Source organism: Carettochelys insculpta, chromosome 2 (assembly GCF_033958435.1).
Source record: "Carettochelys insculpta isolate YL-2023 chromosome 2, ASM3395843v1, whole genome shotgun sequence".
Lineage (NCBI taxonomy): Eukaryota > Metazoa > Chordata > Testudines > Carettochelyidae > Carettochelys > Carettochelys insculpta.
The window spans coordinates 153,126,934-153,145,570 of NC_134138.1; the positions used below are offsets into that span (position 1 = coordinate 153,126,934).

The following is an 18,637-nucleotide window of genomic DNA, read 5'->3' on the forward strand; positions in this document are numbered from 1 at the left end:
ATGAAGAATTCACTGTATTGTCATCAATCCAGTACTGTTCGTTAAGCTCTTCTTCCAGATAAAATTAAGAATTAGTCTTAAAGTTGAGCCTGGAATCCCTAATGATCTTTAACTGTTGAGTCAACATTAATTTATCCAATAGAAAACACTCCTTGTAACACAGGTGCCACTAAGGGCCTCATTTATTGAGAAGAATCTGTATTGTGGGAGGTGGTGTGTGAGACAGGTGCTTCAATTTGAGAAGAGAGGACAAGTTCAGTGGGGAAGTCGTTCATTCAGGCTATACTGTTTCCTTTATGTTTACTAATGTGTAGTTACTGGCAAAAGTAGCAAAGCCAGCATACAAAGTTAAGGAAGATTGATTCTAATTACTGTGCATGACAGGTGACCTGAGTTGGAGGGTAAATTGCTATTTAAAAAAAAAAATATATATACAACTCTTACTTCATGAAAACATATCCCTTCTCTAGCTTGGGTTCTATGTTTTTTTGCGGTTGTTGTTCTGAGAGTACATCTACACGGAAATCCACAGCTGGTCCAGATCAACTGACATGGGCTGACAGGAGGTCTGAAAAATTGCTTTGTAAATGTTCACGCTTCAACCGGAGTCCATTCTGTGGGACTCGGCAAGGGGCAGGGATCCCATCCAAGCCTGAATGTCTATACGCTCATCCCTTGTTAAATGAGTACTTCATTTACAAGTACTCGCTTAAACAAGGGACACACTTACCTACCCTGGTTCACTCTGCGAGTGAACTTCCCCTGCTCATATGAGCCTAACTCCCTCCCCGCGGCTCCAACCCCCTAGTCTGACCCCCTCTTCCCTGCCAGCCCCCGCAGCCCCAACCCGCTACTGCCACACCCCCTGCTGGCCCCACAGCCTGACATCTCCTTCCCCCACAGCCCTAAACCACGACAGCCAGACCCCCTTACTGGTCCCACAGCCTGTATGCCCCGCAGCCCGCCACCCCTGCCAGCCCTGTGGCCAGACCCGCCACCCCCGCTGCTTGTACCCCCTGCGGCCAGACCCACCTGCGGCTGCCTGTATCCTCTGCGGCAGACCCTCCTATGGCCCTGTGGCCAGACAGCTCCACGGCCGCCTCTACCGCCCTGTGGCTCGAAACATTCCCGCCCTGCCCCGCCGTCTGTAACGTCCATGGTCAGAACCCCCTGCGGCCACCTATACAGCCCTGCGGCCAGACCTGGCCCCCGCCCCCCCGCCACCTGTAACCCCCGTTGTCAGACCCCCCTCTGGCAGCCTGTACTGCTCCAGAGCCCTGGGGCCACCTGTACCTCTCTGCGGCCCTACAGCCAGACCCCCCCCACCGCCTGTACCCCCTGCAGCCCCACAGCCAGACCCCCCACCCCAGCCGCCGCCTATAACCCCTGTGGCCAGACTGCTCTGCAACCACTTGTACCCACCCCATGGCCCCGCAGCCAGACCCCCGCCTCCCACCACCTGTAACCCCAGTGGCCAGACCCCCCGCCTCTGCCTGTAACCCCTGTGGCCTGGCAGCTAGACCCCCTTACCGGTCTGCAGCCAGACAACCAGATCCCTCTGCCACTTGACCCTCACCCCACCTGACCCCAAACCACAGCAGCCTGAACCCTCCTTCCTGCTCACAGCCCCAAACTACCCCGCAGCCTTTAAACCCCTCCCACCTGCTGCCACTGCTTCCCTGAGTTAGGAGCCCTAGCAGCCTATCAGAGACTTTTACATGTAATTTAATAGGACTTTAGTGTCCCTCTTACGAGTTTCTGCCTATGAGCAGAAAGTTGGGAACCAATTGTGCTTCTAAAGCGAGGGATGAGTGTATATCAATTTTTCAGCTTGGTGTGCAAACCCCAGTCAGCTGACCTGGGCCAACAGTTTTTTTTAATCCCTGCGTAGATGTAAGCTGAAAATCCCTGATAATTGTTTTTGAAATACAGACATCTTTCAGAACTGCCAAACTGTACCCAGGTGTTTGAGGTTGATTTGCCCTGAGCTGGAAAGACATCTGGATTTTATTTACCCTGATGGATTTTTCACCTCACTTTGTCCTCTCCAAAGCCTTACCTCCGTACTCCCCACTCTCATTAGTGTAGGAGCACAGCAGGCTGGCAGATTGCTAGCCTTGGGCCTCTTCTCTCAGTCGGTTCAACAATCCAGCCTTTCCAATCTCGTCGCCCACTTAGGCAAGGAACGGAGCTGAGCACAAATCAGAAGAGAGCCTCATCACCTCACTCACAGCACTGAGTGAGTGAAGGTGAGAAATGGTCTGTCAGAGCATAGCCTCAGTAGGTGAAGTGACAGAGAGCAAAATTGAAACCTTAAGCCCTTTATTACTTGTATTATTATAACTTTAGACCAAGAGCCCATAGCTCTGGTCAAGCCCAGAACAAAAATGCAATTCTTACAGTCAGATTGCAAGCGCTGTGGGGCAAGACAAGAGCCAATAGCCAAAGACGGGTTTACAAGAAAATGATGAGACCGCATGCTAGCATGATATGGTTGTGGCATCAGCATATTAATGGTAAGAGGAGGTTTGAAGGAAGTTATTGTAGTTTGCGGAGAACTACTCCCAAGTCCGAGGGGCAGCATGTGGGGAAACAAAGGTGCTTTGTTTGAAAATTAACCAATGGGTGGAGGTGGGAATCATGGGCTGGTCAGCTGTGGAAGTTGACAGTGATGGTAGGCTGCAAAGGGCACTGAAAGTGAAGACAATCAAGCAGAAGCTGTCCAGGGAGCAATGCGCAAAGAGAGGGGTGAGATTAAAAGACAGGGGCTAGGAGTAGAAGCCTGGCCTGATTCAAGCTGGAGCAGGCCTGTCTTGTCAATACTTTCTTCATTATGAGATGAGGCTTGTTTTGCTGCCCACCCAGCAAGTGTTGCTGTTGTCCAGTGTTTTGATGATTTGTCGTTTTCAAGCAAAACTCATGTAAATGAAATCAGGAGATCAGATGTCAGGACTAAAATTTGCTCTAACAAGTTCATCAAAAGTAACCTGTATAGAACATAGCGGTATACTTTCTGGTCGCGTGGGAAATGGAGGGAGAAGAGGTCTGGCAATAGCTCTCTCTTATTGTAATGTTTCCCTTATGCTTTGTTCCTGGTAGCAGAATACAAATTAGACTGTTGCCTTTCACTTTCATAAAGCAGAGATGGGAAATGTTTGGCCTGCAGGCCATATCCAGCCCAATTCTCTGAATCCAGCCCACAAGCCTCAGTGCTCATCTCCCCTGCCCCCAAAGGGGCACAAGCTAGTGCTGGCACTCCAGCAGGGTGGGCTGCCATGACTGGAGTGCCAGCTGGCTCATAAGGGGGGCAGCCCATAGTCTCATGGGACTGACCCAGGCAAGCTGCAGCTGGATCTGGTCCACAGGCTTTGTCGGAAAGAGGCTGCATGTGCTTCATGCTGACATCACCCCCTTGTCATTCCCGTTGGCCAAACTGTGGCCAGTGGGAGAGGTGGAGGGGCTGGTGCCTGAATAGAGTGCTACCATGCAGTATGCCAAGCTGCAGGCAGCCCCTCCGAGCTGTGCCAGGTAGGTGCCCAATCCCCCCATCACGTCCCCTCCCTTTCACCCACTGCACTCTCATGCTACTCCTGCATTCCTCCTTCCAGATCAGACTCCCCTGTCTCCAGCCCACTCCTGCACTCATGCCCACTGAACCCCTGCTCCTGACATTGTTTCCCCTCCACACACCCCACCCCCAGCCAACCCTTGCACCCTGTCTCCTACCCAGACCCCACATACCCATCCAAGCCCACTTTCTGGCAACCTAGCCTCAAGCACTGAACCCCTCTCCCCGCTCCAGCTCAGCTCCACTTCCCTGCCCCGACTTCCACCCTAACCCACCCCAAGCTTGGCTCCCCGGCTCCCTCCCACAGCCCCAACCCAAAACCAGGCTTAACCCTCCGCAACTGCCCCCTCCCCCAATCCCAGGACTTGCCTTTCTAAAGGAGCTCCAGGTGCTGGGGAAAAAGCTGACCCTCCCCCCCAGTTACAGGAAATTTGAGTTACGCGAGGGTACGCAGGAATGCAACCCTTGTATAACTCAAGGGACTACTGTAGGCCTTGTGGGTGTTTAGTATCTGTTACAATCAAGCCAGTATTTGGAATAGTCCTTACCAACTTATCTGGCTTTGCTGGAGTTGTACTGCTGTTGAACATCAGGGATGAATATTTCTTGTGGAAAAAGTGTGAGGGTTTTTTTTGCATTCTTAAATAACAAACTTTGAAATGGATGAATTTGTGTCTGTTACAGTTCCTGATTAGAGAGACAAGGTGGGTGAAGCAATATGTTCTTATTGAACCAGTTTCTGTTGGTGAAAGAGGCAAGTTTTTCAGCCACACAGAGCTCTTCTTCATATCTGGGAAAGGTACTCTGAGCATTATGGCTAAATGCAAGGTGGAACAGATTGTTTAGCATAAAGTAGTTGCCACACATTTTAAAACACCATTCAAAGCTTCTTTACCAATCGCTAAAAATCAGACTACAGTATACAGACAATGGATTAATGGTTTATTACAACAATCTAACTTGCTAACCTTACATTTTTTCTGTGACTGCTGGTGTGCTAATGGGCCACTCCACTTTGAGTGATGCCCCTTAAATGTGTTATTGACTTACAATCAGTTCAGCACCAGAAATCTGAAGAAGTGGGTCCTAGCTACAAAAGCTCAACCTAATAAATGGTCTTTAAGGTGCTACAGGACTGCTTTTTGTTGTTCTATCTTTTGTTTAGCTGTGATGCTCTGAGTACCTCTCTTGCTACTGAACTCAGGAGAGGATGCTTTTTGGGATTAGTCTCAGGACTTGATTTGAAAGGTCAGTGGTGGGAGCGGGGAAGAGCATTGTACTCCATTAAGAAAATTAATAAATGAGCCTTCGCAAAGGGGTTCTCGTTTCCTGGGTCTGGAGCTCCTTTCATGATTAAAAGAGGGCAGTAGGCCTGCAAGGTCTTGTTATACGACCAGGGCAGTTTCCTCATCACAGGGGGATGGAAACAAGATGGTCTGCTCCAAGAAGACCTACATAAATCACAGAGAAAAAGTGAGTGATCTAATAAAATGTTGCATTAACTTCTGTTGGTGAAAGAGACAAGCTTCTAAGCTACACAGAGCTCTTCAACTCTGGGGAAGGCATTCCAAGTGAAAACATACCACTTGATGTCTGATTTGAAATTTCATTGTACAATACTACTGAGGGAAGTTTTTAAAAGGAAAATTATTGAAACCAAAAATAATTCAGAATTGAAAGACCTTGCCCCCCCTCCCCCACAATGATTCTTTTGCAGTAGATTTTGTTGTCAGGTTGATTTGAACATACTCTATATTATTTTCTGATTACAGATTTTGGCACTTGTTTTGGAAAATCTTATCCTTTATCTCCTTCTCTCTCAGTTTTTCTATCAGGATAATACTTAGGAATCTAATAGGACTGGTTTCATGGATTGTACACTAATGCTTGTAAATGCTCTGAAGAAGAAACTTGCTCTATCCTATTTTAATACATTGACAACTGAAAATTGGTACAGAAGTCATTTGCATGGTTTTAATTAAATGTCAAGATACATTTACAGTAGCATGGAGAAACTGACAGCTGTTATAGTTTCATTTTTTTTTATCCAAGTTACACTGACCCAGCAAAGAAAGTATTACAGGAAAAGGCAAAATCTTTTTACTGCTGTGAAAACTTTTTCTTGTTGGTGGCTGTGGGGATAGGAGTTCTAGGAGGGTTCCAGGATTTGGGAGGGTTTTTCCAACAAGCAGGTGACTCCATTTTTCCTGTAGAACTCAGCTTGTACCCGGTTAATCCTTACATAATCTCTGATCAGCTGCTCTACAGGGCGGTTTATGTGTCTCCCATATTCTGAAGAGGACAAAACAGCAATGGGTCTTGCCAGTTCCTGTAAGAACATTATTTACATTATATATTCCTTAATATGTAAACACCCATGAAATCCAGTAGAGAAGCCACTGCTGTGACATATATATATAGGTTGCTAGACCCAGTGAAGAAGCTGGTGAGAATTGGGCATTTTGCCTAGAAAGGACTGCATAACATGTTAGGGCAGGGCTTGGCAACCAAAATAAGAGCCTTTTTTTTCCCCGCCAATTCAGTGAAAAAAATGTCGATAATTCAAGAGTCACAATGTACATGAATACGAGATAGTCCTTAATAAATAACAAACCATACTTTTTGTAGCCAGTTTTAAGAACTGCACACACTGATTTGTAATGCAGTACATTTTTACTGCAGGCTGTTCACCATTTATAGATTTTTAATACTTTTATAGTGTCAGGCCACACAAAGAAATCCTTAGAGAGCCACATACCACTCTGGAGACCCATATGTTACAGCAAGGTATATTTGTTTGCAGAAAGATGTTTCCAATGGGTTTGGATCACTGGTTTGTTGTTCAGAAGTCCTAACTGAACTTCAGCAGTGTGATAAAACATGAACTCATCACAGACAGCAGAATATAAAAATATGTTATCAATTACTATAGACACATGCCTATCTGTACGTCCATATCCTAAACAGGTGGTGGTATTTCCAGGTAATAAATTATTACCTGGCCTGCAACTTATTATGCCTTTTTTGGGGTAAGAGAAGTTTGATTAGCACACATTTGGGATGTCCTGCACAGTGCACTTATGGCTTGTAATGTTCCCAGCCAATTTTCATGCTCTGCCACCTCACTACACATTCCTGTTTTCTACCCACATAACTTACTGCAAATGGTACATTAATGAAATCTGAACATGGAGGAAAAAAAAAAAATCAGCTCCCTGATTCACGCCTGCTAAACAGGCAGCTTGCCCTGGAAATTGTAGAGGACTAAGGCACTGATTTCTGTGCAGTAAAACGTTTCATTAAAAAAAAAATCCTTCTGGTTATGATACTTTGGGAGCCTAAGTCCTTTTTACAGACCCCAATCCACAAAACCCCTGCTTGGCAGCTGACAATGCTGAAGGTACCTAAACTCATTCAGCACCTAAGCTGTTGCCTCTGGGCACATGTCCTGCAATCCCTTTAGAATCTCCAGCCTAGGGTTGTCAGCCAGGCTATGGAAGAGATCCCAGTTCAAGTGCTCTTTTCCCTTCCTCTCCCCTGTTCCCTCTGCAGGGCAGAAGGGAGGTGAACAGTGAGCTGCCGTATCTCAGGCAAGTGCTCTAACCATAGTCCTTCTAGTGTTCTTGGGCTCAATAAATATTTAAATATTCCTTTTAAATAGAGTGGAACACCTTCAACAGAAGACACTGAGGAAACTTTTCCAGCATGTCCTAGTGGCCAGAGTACTGACCAGAGAGGTGGCAGAGCCATGGGTAAATCTCTACTTCTCAAGTGGATGTAAGACTTGATGTGGAGATCTCCCACATACCAGGGGAGTACCCTATCTCCTAGGCTAGAGGTTAAGGGAGATCTTCCTCTCCCCCAGCTGTGTTGTTTTAGGACCCACAAACAACTTAGAGAGCCAAGTGCCTATCTGCCCCATTTGTCAATTACTAGCAAAACAAGGCACCTCATGCCACCTGGGCTTAGATACTTATGTCAGAAGTGGGCATGGCTTAGCATGCCCCTATGACTGGTGTCTCCCACTGACTCACTTAGGCAGCACACTAGGTAGTGTGCTGGCTTAGTGGATGAAAGTCTAAGGTGCCTATCATGACAATTCTTGGGGAGGTACCTAGGACAATTATTCAACTTGTCACCTTCTCCTGCCTCCAGTGGGAGGCAGTCTTGCTTCTGGTAACTGGGTGTTAGCTCTCAAGCACCATCAGCCACTCAAGCACTCTCCTCCAGACTATAGCAACTCTATCTTTGCCTTGCAGCTTAAGAAGAAGGGACTCCAACCCATGAGCAGTGTGCTGTCTAATTTTTTCTATCCATGGGTGGAATAATAAATGTGCACCAAGGCATATGCAAATGCACACCACCACTAGAAACACATGCAGCCAGCTGTGCACATTCTGCTAATCAACTGGGTGGCTCCCACAAGCAGTCAGCTTACAGGGAGCACTGCCCCAAGTCCTGTTGATTCATTACCCTATGATATCTAGCCCATGATACTAGATACTCACAAAAATTCTAGATCCTATACACCAAAATTTGTATCCCACCAGTTTCACCAGGAGTGCTGGAATTAAGGGTGCTGGGGGAGCAGCTGAACCTTCTGGTTGAAATGGTTTGCATCATACACAGCAGCATTTCCCAAAGTGTGGTTCGTGGCCCCGTACCGGTCCTTGGAAAAAAAATACTGGTCCCTAGAAAATATTCAAATTATCACACGCAATCCTATTAATTTGGTACACTTCCTATTTTCTCATGTGCTGTGCACATGCTTCGCTGTGGACAAGCCTGTCGTTGGTTTTTGTGTCACATGTCACAGCAGTCTCGTTTTATTTCTGCGTGGTGCGACAACGTGTACATCTTTTTAGGTTATGTTTTCTTCATTTATTTTCAATTAAATACCCTCTCGTTTTCATCTTCAATATGGATAAATGGCTGAAGAATGCGACTGGAAATACCACGAGCAAACGTTCAAACGCCGCGCAGCCTAATACAAGTGAGAATAAGAAGATAAAAACTTCTTGGACCCACAAGTATTTGAGATCTGGTTGTATAAGTGTTGGCAGCGAGAATCACTTGCCATTATGTATCATCTGTCATGCAGAAGTATCCAATGAGTGCATGAAACCATCAAAACTCAAATGCCATTTGGAATGCAAACATCCAGAATACGCAAGCAAGCCCACAGATTTTTTTTCATAAATAAGAAAAATGAATTATCTTCCACTAAAAAAAAAAAAAGCATGAAAAGTGCACTTTGTGTGCTCTTCAAATAAAAAAAAACCTGTGTGTTGGCTTCATATGAAGTTTCAAAACTAATAGCTGAGACAGGCGATCCATGTACTGTTGGCGAAAAGTTAATACTTTGTGCACTGCATATTACTACATTCCGTATTTATGGGCAACAAAAAAAAAAATCAGTTGGATTCTCTGTCTTTATGAACAGTGAAATATAGCATTGAAAATAAGGTGAAAAACATTGAGGAAACTCTGGTACATTGAATACGGAGTAGTCAGTTTTTTGCATTGCCAGTGGATGAAAGCACTGATATAGCAGACACTGCCATTTGAAGTGTTTTGTTAGATATGATTATGAAAGCTCCATTCAAGAAAATCTCTTATTTTGTAAGCCACTTCCAGCAAGAACAATGCCTGACGAAATTTTTATGCTAATTGATGATTTTATTATGTAAAGCAATATTGACTGGAAAAAATGTGTTGGACTGAGCAGTGATGGGCCTCAAGCAATAGCAGGGTCTTGCACTGAGCATGTCCAGCAGATTTGAGCTGTAGCGCCAGCCTGGGCATGGGTGCATTGTAATATTCACAAAGAGGCACTAGCTGTGAAACTATGCCATCACTTTTGAGTTCCACTCTTCAAGAATGTGTGAGGTTTATAAATTATATAAAATCTCATCCTTTGAATTCCAGAATTTTTAGTGTTTTGTGCAAAGAATTAGGAAGTGAACATAGGCATCTCTTATTACATTGTGAGATTCGATGGCTATCGAAAGGAAACATTTTGAAATGACTCTTTGAAACGAAGGATGAAGTTTTATTGTTGTTGGAGCGACACCCTCCATCGGCAAAAGTTGTTACATTTAAATTTAAAGACAGGTTTCATGAATTTGGTTGGTTAACAATTGTGGCGTACTGACGTGACATTTTGTCTTTTAAATTAGTTAAATCTGAGATTACAAGGCACTGAGATTAGTATTTTCAAAGTTCATGAAAAAGATGCAGCAACAATTACAGAAACTTCATTTATGGGCACAGCGAGTTAACAAGAGAAACTTTAAATCTTTTTGTACTTTAACTGAATTACAAGAAAAATATGCTGAAACTAGTATCTCATGCGATTTCGGCAGCAATCAAATAACATCTCTTGGGACTAACATCAAGCTTTAATGAATATTTTCCTCCAATTGACGCCAGTAAAATGTGGATGAAGAAACCGTTGAAGAGTTGTAGAAATGAATATTCACATTCATCTGAGAAAGCAGTCAAATTCTTAATGCCTTTTGCCACGACATGTAAGTGCGAAACTATCAAAGTGTGAAACTAATTTCTCATCTTTGGTCTTCTTCAAAAGCAAATACAGAAATAGATTGAATGTCAAACCAGATTTGAGGATGAAACTTTCTTCTTTTGCTGCCGACAGAGTTGCTATGTGATGTTGTTTTGCACGTTTCCCATTAGTTCTCTTTTTAGTTATTTAAAAGCTGTAAAGTGCACACAACTTATATGCAATTCATTAAATTATAAATAAACTTTACACCTGTTAAAATTCTACTGGTGAAATTGTAATTAAGGTAATGACAGTAAGTTAGGCACTTCAGTATATTATACCAAGATTTACATTAGGTACTATTATTGTGAATAAACAGTCAACATGTATTCATTTTTCTTTTTTTAAATGTGTGTTCATATTTTTGGGCTGAAAAAAAAAGGTACTGAAAAAACCCGGGTCCCTACTGTGTAAAGTTTGGGAAACCCTGGCATAGCGAATTTGTGAGGTCAGAAGTAAGTATTCTGTGCAAAGAAAAGGGGGTCTGACCTTGTGAAGGGGTCTCTGTGACATCAGTCTCCCCATAATTGTATATGAGCCTAGGCATCTAACTCCAGTATTGTCAAAATTAATGAAGTAACTTTAATATCAGCATAGAAACCTACCTCATCATTAATGTTAAGACCTCGACTATGTGCATGTTCTCTATCACATCGATGGAGTTTTTCATTGTAACCCATTGGCCTCTTAAAAATGGAGTCATACGTGGAAACAATCCCTGTCTTGGGAAAAAGGAAAAATAGGATTAATTTATAGAGGTATTTCAACACTACGAGTTACAAAAATAATGTGTGTAACTGCTAAAAGCTCCAAGGGCAGCACTGGATGCTGTGAAGAACATTAGTTATTGGCAACTCTTGGGGTGCCCTTTTGAAATAGTCTAAAAAAAAAAAAAAGGTTATAATTTTTGTGCATTTACCTTGTCTGTGAAAATGTGAAACTAAAACAACTTCTGCAGCACATGAAAAGATACTCTGAAAAATCCTCTGGCAGTAATTTCCTATTACAGTTACCCCTCTTTGTAATTTACAGTAACCATATGGAAGCTTAAATCTCTCTCCTTGTTGAACTAGTGTTCTTCAGCAAATGCATGCACTGTAATAAAGAGACATTTGACTGAAGAAAATGAAGAGACAGGCAGCGCTGAAGTTCACTTTGAAAGATAGTGACATTGGAGGTAGCCTGTGAATCAACCTTTACCTTCAGGTTAATGCATATTTTTGCATGCCTCAGAAACACACTGCACGAGTAACCTTTGGTTCCTATAATATGTACAAACATATACCTGCTTATCCAGCAAACATGTCTATCATTAGGGTAAGGTGAGCAAGGCAGTTGCCTTGGGCCCCGCACCTTCAGGGCTCCTCAGCCCACTGGCTGGGCCCCACTGACAGAGAGCCATTTAGGGTCTTGCCCTCCGATCAGGCCCCATTGGGCTGGCTCTGCCCTCAAAGAAACAAAAATGACTGCATTTAAAGCATCTTTTAAGAGGAAAATCACAGAGCTATTTTTAATTACTGTGGATCATAGTATTGAATTCCTGGTGTATCCACAACTCCGATGATTGCAGCACCAGTTTTCAATATACAATAAATGAAGCCCTGAGTCCTTGAAATCCCAATGTACTAATAGAGAGATTTATTCTCTAGAAATAAATACTACAGATACTGAACCATGTATATTTCAGAAAAAAATATGAGAGCAAGGCAGAGACCTTTTTGCAATATGTTAAAAATTACTTCTGAAAAATCAAAGGTTGCCAGCAGTTTGACTGGAGAAGAACTCAACCTATCACCCGCTGCTCGTGTGTCACATGACCTGAAAATATGAAGAAGGTAAAACTGTAAAAGCTTCAACCTTCTTTTTGGTTCAGCAATAATGTACTTGTAATAAGACTGAAGAATTAGACTATTGTGGGTAAATGTGTTAGTCAACATTTTTTTCCACTATGTACATACAACCTGACAAAATAATCAATAATAATTGAAACTTACAAATTGGCAAAGAAAGAAAAGTGCTGCCTGACAACTTGACCGTTTGGTTTGAGGCTACTTGCTTTGTATATTTTCAAGTGTGATGGTGACAGATTGTGTGTTTAACAGCTATAAAGTTTTGCATCTCAATGTCAGTCATTAAATAATTGTTGGACACTCTCTGCTCCAGTTTCTCACATCCTTGAATATTTGTCAATATATATAAAACACTTAAACCCTATAGTTTTGTGCAACTGTGAAAATTCAAATAGATAAAAAATGAAAATGCTTTACAAAATAAACATTTATTAACATAGTTCTGTCAGGTCTCATTTACCTTAGAAAACCAAAACCGGGTCCAATTTTAATATTTTTCTATTTGATAACTATTTTCCTTTAAAAATATTAGAGTCATAACAGAATCAATTGGTTATAATAGTCCCATTGAAAGGAAAACTTTGGCATTGCTTCAACAAAGGTGTCACTAGTGCTCCCTTATTATGCTAGGGTTACCCAGTCAAGGAAATACAATATTTAATGGTCAAGAGGAGGAGCTGATTTGTTTTTTAATCATTTTACACTTTCAGTTCTTATAAATAGTAAGCCTTGCAGAATTCTAGGTGATGATTTGTCCTCTTCATTATTGTACGTCACTATAGCTTTTCCTTTGCTATCCATTTTTTTTTATTCAGAAGCCTAGTGAAGTTCTACCTCATGCTGGTTAAAAAGAAATACTGCATTTTTCATAGACTTAAAATAACAATGAAGAAAATTTAGCCTTCCTTGGACTTGTGGGTAGACAGCCAGCCTATTACATTTCCCTGCAATTATGTCCTAGATAATCTGTTCTGAGTACTGCCAGAATTACACCAATTACACTCTGGTTACAAATCCTGGTTATCACCTTGGATGTCAAGACCCTCCTAATTCTGCAATGCCTGGCTGGTTATTTTGTCTCCAGATACTTTACCATTATTAATAGTAGTCATTTCCATAAGTTTCTCCAGGCTAGCATAGTAGATTTGCATTTTTAATAAACCAGTCAGAATGAATGAATCATGCAAAATGGACAAGCAATCCATGCCTCACCTGACTATTTCCTATGATCAGGTTTAAAAAGACTAAGCACTTGTAACCACAGGAACCTTCATTGCTGTTACAGATCCAGACTAACACGGCTACCCCTCGGATACTTAAGCACTTGTAAATCACCTTACAAACTTTAATCAATGTGCACTGCATGCCTGTCAGACACAGGGAAATGAAACACAGCGGTTACATGAATTTGCCCCAAATCAGAAAGGGTGTCATTTTTCAAAATGGGATTAAAATTAAGGAGTCCATACCTCCCAGTCCTGTCCTCAGGCCATTACCTCATGCATCTGTCAGCCTCAATCTCTGAATTGTGTTTGTTTCTAACCCATCAGTTGAAATCGTCAATAAGCTTATCCCAGTCACTCAGTTTATTCCGTCGTCACCCATGCAAACCTCAAATTTGTCATTCCTTCTTTACTCATGGTGTAATAATCCCTTAGTTGTATAGATCCATGGGTCACATCTATGTTTTTCCTTCCTGGCTATTTCTCATCTTTTTCCATGGTGCTACACCAGATGGGAATGTAGGAACAAGCTGGTAACACTTTTAGAAGATACTACTTTGATAATATAAAAATAAAAAAAACCTCTAACTCGGGTGACCATCCGTCCCGTTTTGGCCTGGTCAGCCCTCTATTTCAGGTGTCAGGAAGACACCCCAACTTATCGTAACAAAAGGGCTAACTGCCCCATATTCAGACCGCCCCCCCGCTGAACTGACCTTTTACCTCCATCAGCATAGGTGCAGCTGCTCACCAGAGAGCACATACTCAATGGCCATGTGACCGGTGAGGGAACCTGCAGGGGGCCCCGATGTTGAGGGTATGTTGGGGAGTGGGGGTTATGTCCCTTTCTAAGATGGGTCCTGGTTCCCCACCAGTTGCCCCTCTGGCCAGGGAGACCTCCCTGACAAGGTAGAGCTGCCACCCTGTTCCTGGCTTCCCATGGCATGGGGAGAAGCGAGGAGCCTCACCTGTGGAGCAGCAGCCCCGTTCCCGGTTCTCAGAGGTGTGGGATGGCCGGGGAGGTCCCCTGCAAGGCAGCATCCCCATTCCTAGCACCTGGCAGCATGAGTCATCCAGCGATCCACACCCCACTCCCCTCTTCCACAGCACAGCCCCTACAACCAGGGAACGCCACAGTGGGGTGGCAGCTGGGTTCCGTCAACCTGTGGCATGGGGTAGCCAGGGAGCTCCACTTACTTGGCAGCTGGGGAGTCCCCCCAGGGTGTCCCATATTTGGCCTAGGGAAACGTGGTCTCCCTACCTGTAACACTCCTAGATTATTTGGTTTGCAAAGCGGATTTCATATTCGAAACAAAGCTCTGCCATATGTGAATTTGATGTAGGATTTACAATGAGACTCCATCAGCTCTGTACCTGTGTAAGCCGCATTGGAAGCTGCAGCCTCACTTCAGGTTAATGCTGTTGTTCTCCCTTTCTTTCTGTAATATTTTAAGCACAGCAGTAACTATTTTCATTCACAAGGCTCATTTGGCTCTAATACTACAGTACCTTTGAAACCTGCAGAGGAAAACGAGCACCATCAATGCTGATTGGATGTTTTTGTGAAAATAATCTATGTGACAAGTGGATTAGCTGTGGCGGTCTTTATGGAATGCATTTGGTAAGTGAATTTTAATGTTTTGGACTGAAATGAGACATAGATGAGTAAACCGCACTCAGGCCATTGCAGCACTATTGACCTGTACTGTATTGATTGGGAACTAGGAACAAAAGTGAAAGGTTCTGGATCCTGTTATGTGGTTGTGAGCAGGTGGTACTCTCATCCAACTTCAGTCAAACTTGCCCTCCAGGTTTTGTCTTTGTAGGTCACTCTAGCAACAATGGATCAGAAGTCTCAGCCTAAGATCTCTCCCCAGCCTGGCTGTTCCTCAAGTTTCCTAAAGCACCACGTGTCTCCTTCTTGCTGATAATTCAGCTGCACTTGTCCTAATGCAGTATGTTAATTCCTGCTAGGATGAGAGTTAATGTAGGAGCCATAAATTTCTTTGTTAGGTTGTAGATTTAGCCAACTCATCTTCAAACTCTTAAATACCTATAAAATGACCAAGACTCACAAAGCCTGAGCTAGGCACTCAGGCTTCCTATACAGCAAATGGAGACAGGTATCTAAACAGAGGGACAAGAGTGAAGGCATGAGAATGCCTTTGTAGCCTAGTGGTTAAAGAACTCATCCACAATCCAGGCCTGTGTCAATGACCAATTGCTTTTCCAACCCCCACCTTCTCTTGCCCACCAGCATTTTGTGTGTAGCTAGTTGTGCTCAGAGTATGCCTGACAGATCAGGTACCACAACCATGAAAAAACAGGAACATCCCTAGTTTATACATCACTCTGTGGTACTTAGGCTTCTAGAGTAAGGCTGTAGTACACATGCCTAGAGACAAAAAGGTGGTGCCTATGAACTATTCCCACAAAACTTTACTGAATTTAGGTCCCCACAGGGTTCAGTGGCAACTCAGTGGGGCATTCCGTGAATACTAACAGTGCCAAAATCTGTGCCTAAGTCTCTTTGTGTATTGAGACCACTGTATTAAAGTTAATCATATGAACGAATGTTTGTACAATCTGGGCCTTACTGGTGTTCAACTATTTTCCCCTTCTGAACAAATAAGAAAACTCTTTTCTTCAACTACAATCTCTAACAGCTCATACTTCTCAGCAGAAACTGAGCACCTGATTGTTCTAAATATAGACCCGTACTGACATATTTTTCTCTAAGATCACGACCTGAAGTATGTTTAGCGATTCAAAGAAAGGACAAAATATTGCCTGTCAATTCAACAGGTTTTGTTGAAATTCACTCCAGCTCTTTGCATGCCTTTCCATATCATTTTCCCCCATCTAGAAAATTGGGGTAACATTATTCCTCCTGCTGCAGAGTTATAAAAAAGAATTACACTTTGCAAAGAACTTTGAAAATGAAAAGTGCTATGTAAGTGCAGAAGTGACTTTACAGCAGAAGGCAAATGTGTGACATGCTAGCTCGGTTGATTTGTGCGCCTTTAAAATACAGTAGACCCCCCTAAGAATGCACTTTCAACTTGCACATATCTCAGGTTAACACAACATTAAATGGCGGGGAGCTGGTGTCTGGCACCTGGCTCCAAGCTGCCAAGTGCCAGCTCCCCGCCACTCAGAAGATGGGGAAAATGACCAGCTGCTGCGCTGGTCAGTTTCCCAGCTCCTGGGAGCAGAGGGCAGCCCAGAGCCTGGCTCTCCCCTGCCCTCCACTCACAGGAGACAGGAAACTGACCAGCGCTTCTGTGCTAGTCAGTTTCCAGTCCCCAGGTGTGGCAGGGATCCCAGAGCAAGGCTGCAGCCTAGTTCCCAGCTCCCTGTCACTCAGACTGCACTGGTCAGTTTCTGGCTCCTGTAAGCCCAGGGGAACAGGGATCCAGGCTGCTGCCTGATTCCAGACTCCTCCTGACTTGCAGGACATTAGAATTACACAAGGCTGCCCAGGAACACAGCCAATACCTACCTCAGGGTTCTACTGTACTGACATCTTTCAGATGGTTGTGTTGTCTGTTGAGACTAAGACAACCAACTCAAATCTTATTAGCAGCCCATACATGCGAATATACGTTCCTGGATTTAATTAGATTGCACAGAGTTACCACACAAAAAAGAGGAATCCCTGAGAGGATTGTATCTGAATCAGTATCTATCAACTCAAGGTGCATTAATGTGTTACAGTATTTATAGTACATTAATACACCCTGAGTTGGTAGATACTGGTAGTTACATTCCCTGTAAGGAGGGTCCTCTTTTTTGAGAGGCCAAATATGGTAACCTTACATAAAAGGCTGCCAAAAAGCGGAACTAATACATGTCCTTTATTTCGCTTAGGCTCAGTAAAGCCTCTTATAGCCACTTATTTTTTCCCCAGGCTATACATTATAACCTAAGGCGCAAACAATTTTTCCGGGCGCTGAACATTCTTGTGGACTAATTACTTTACTCGGGGGGCGGGGGAATAAGGAGCGCTGAGCACGCAGGGGCCCGGGCGCTGCACGTTTTAAGCAGAGGCTGAGACGGACGGGTGGGGAGGGAAAGTCAGAGATGCCTTTTCCTCTCCAGGCGAAGCGTACAAACACCCACTTCCCTCTGGGCGCGGCCCTGGGGGTGATCCCCGCTGCCCCCTACAGCCGCTCCCTTTGCACGTCGCTGCCCCCTGCAGCCTCATCCTTTCCCGCCCCGCCCGCACCTTGAAGGGCCGGTGGAAGTAGCTGTGCTCCGGGGGGTCTCTGCGGCCGGGCGGGACATAGCTGAAGGCGGAGCGGGCGGAGAGCGGCAGCCCGGGTTTGTCTCTCGTCCGTTCAGCGGACTCTTCCTCCAGCTGCCCAGCCGCCTCCGCCGGGAAATGCGGCATCCCACGGCCAACGCCCAGCCCGTCTGCAGCAGCGAGCCCCAGCGGGGGCTGCAGCTGCTGGACTCTCAGCGTTCCGTCAATACTAGGCAACAGGCTGGGTAGCTAATTGTGAGGTCACACGCAGGAGGTGGGAGGGGGCTGCGGCGGCCTGAGCCACGTGACAAGCAGGAGGCGTGCTGGGCTCGCGGGCGCACCAGGGGGCATCCGCAGCAGCAGCAGCAGATCTGCCTTTGGGGGAGCTTCCCCCCGCCCCCGGGTGTTGATTGGGTGTTAGGGGCCAGTTCAAGCGGCCCTGCAGCAGGGCGCAGCCTCCTGCGGGTCTTGCCTCCTGTCAGGTAATCAGATGAAATTCCCCTCCCCCATGCCGCTTTGGTCAAGGGAAGAGGAAGAGACCCCTTGGCTCAGCCTCTCCTGGCGGGGGGCTGCGGTCACCCAGCGCTGGGGTTGGCCTGTGCTCTGTGCCCCCCGTTTCCACCGCTACTGCAGGACCACCCACTCTGCAGCCCAGCGTGGGGACGCTGTCTGCTCACCTGGTAGTTCTGTGCCGCGATCCCTGGTTTTTAATTGTTTTCTCCTGTGACTGGTGGGTTGGGGGAATGTTGCTGGGCAGGGCCCTAGGTTCAGGTGTAGGTGCAGCTGGTGCTCTGCTGGGGAGGGCGGTGTTTCTGATTGAGTACTGAGCTGTAGGAGAGGATCATGCTGTCGTTTGGATTTAATATTCCAACGGCTAAACTTGCCAAATGGAGACTGAGCATCTGCAGCTGTGGCTAAGGTGGTAGGAATCATTTCCTTTCTACATATGCTTGTGTACATATTGGATGCCGGGGGAGTGGGCAGGCATAGCCTGCCCACGGCTACAAGGCCCTTCTCACGATGAGAGGGGACCCATTAAAAACAGCCCGGTCCCAAGTAAATACGGGCACAACGAAAGAAAAACCAGGAGCGGGAGTGAGGGTCAAAGGTTTAAAAGAAGGGAGCTGGAGGGGGACACCGAGCAGAGGACCCCGGACAGCGCCCACCGTTCCTCAAAGGCGTCCA

At 44.9% G+C, this 18,637-nt stretch overlaps 1 protein-coding gene across 3 annotated transcripts; it reads right to left on the reverse strand.

Moving 5' to 3' along the window:
* Positions 1-4,500: 4,500 nt before the first annotated feature.
* On the reverse strand, positions 4,501-17,696 carry CFAP90 (cilia and flagella associated protein 90). 3 transcript variants are annotated; one of them, XM_074985968.1, is made up of 3 exons: positions 17,435-17,696; positions 10,739-10,855; positions 4,501-5,019 (listed from the first exon to the last, which is right to left on the reverse strand). In XM_074985968.1, the coding sequence occupies exons 1-3, from the start codon at positions 17,597-17,599 to the stop codon at positions 4,954-4,956; spliced, it is 348 nt and encodes a 115-aa protein (XP_074842069.1). In that variant the 5' UTR covers positions 17,600-17,696; the 3' UTR covers positions 4,501-4,953. The 3 variants fall into 3 exon arrangements, with proteins under 3 accessions (XP_074842069.1, XP_074842068.1, XP_074842071.1); XM_074985967.1 differs by lacking the exon at positions 4,501-5,019 and adding an exon at positions 5,499-5,897; XM_074985970.1 differs by lacking the exon at positions 4,501-5,019 and adding an exon at positions 5,816-5,860.
* Positions 17,697-18,637: the final 941 nt, after the last annotated feature.

What these genes read in the sequence shown, in the direction of transcription:
- CFAP90 (XM_074985967.1), bottom strand. Translation starts at nt 17,599, where the DNA reads ATGCCGCATTTCCCGGCGGAGGCGGCTGGGCAGCTGGAGGAAGAGTCC. An exon ending in ACTTCCACCGGCCCTTCAAG is followed by an intron (nt 10,856 to 17,434) that starts GTGCGGGCGGGG and finishes CTTTTTCCCAAG; the next exon opens with ACAGGGATTGTTTCCACGTA. An exon ending in GTCTTAACATTAATGATGAG is followed by an intron (nt 5,898 to 10,738) that starts GTAGGTTTCTAT and finishes ATGTTCTTACAG; the next exon opens with GAACTGGCAAGACCCATTGC.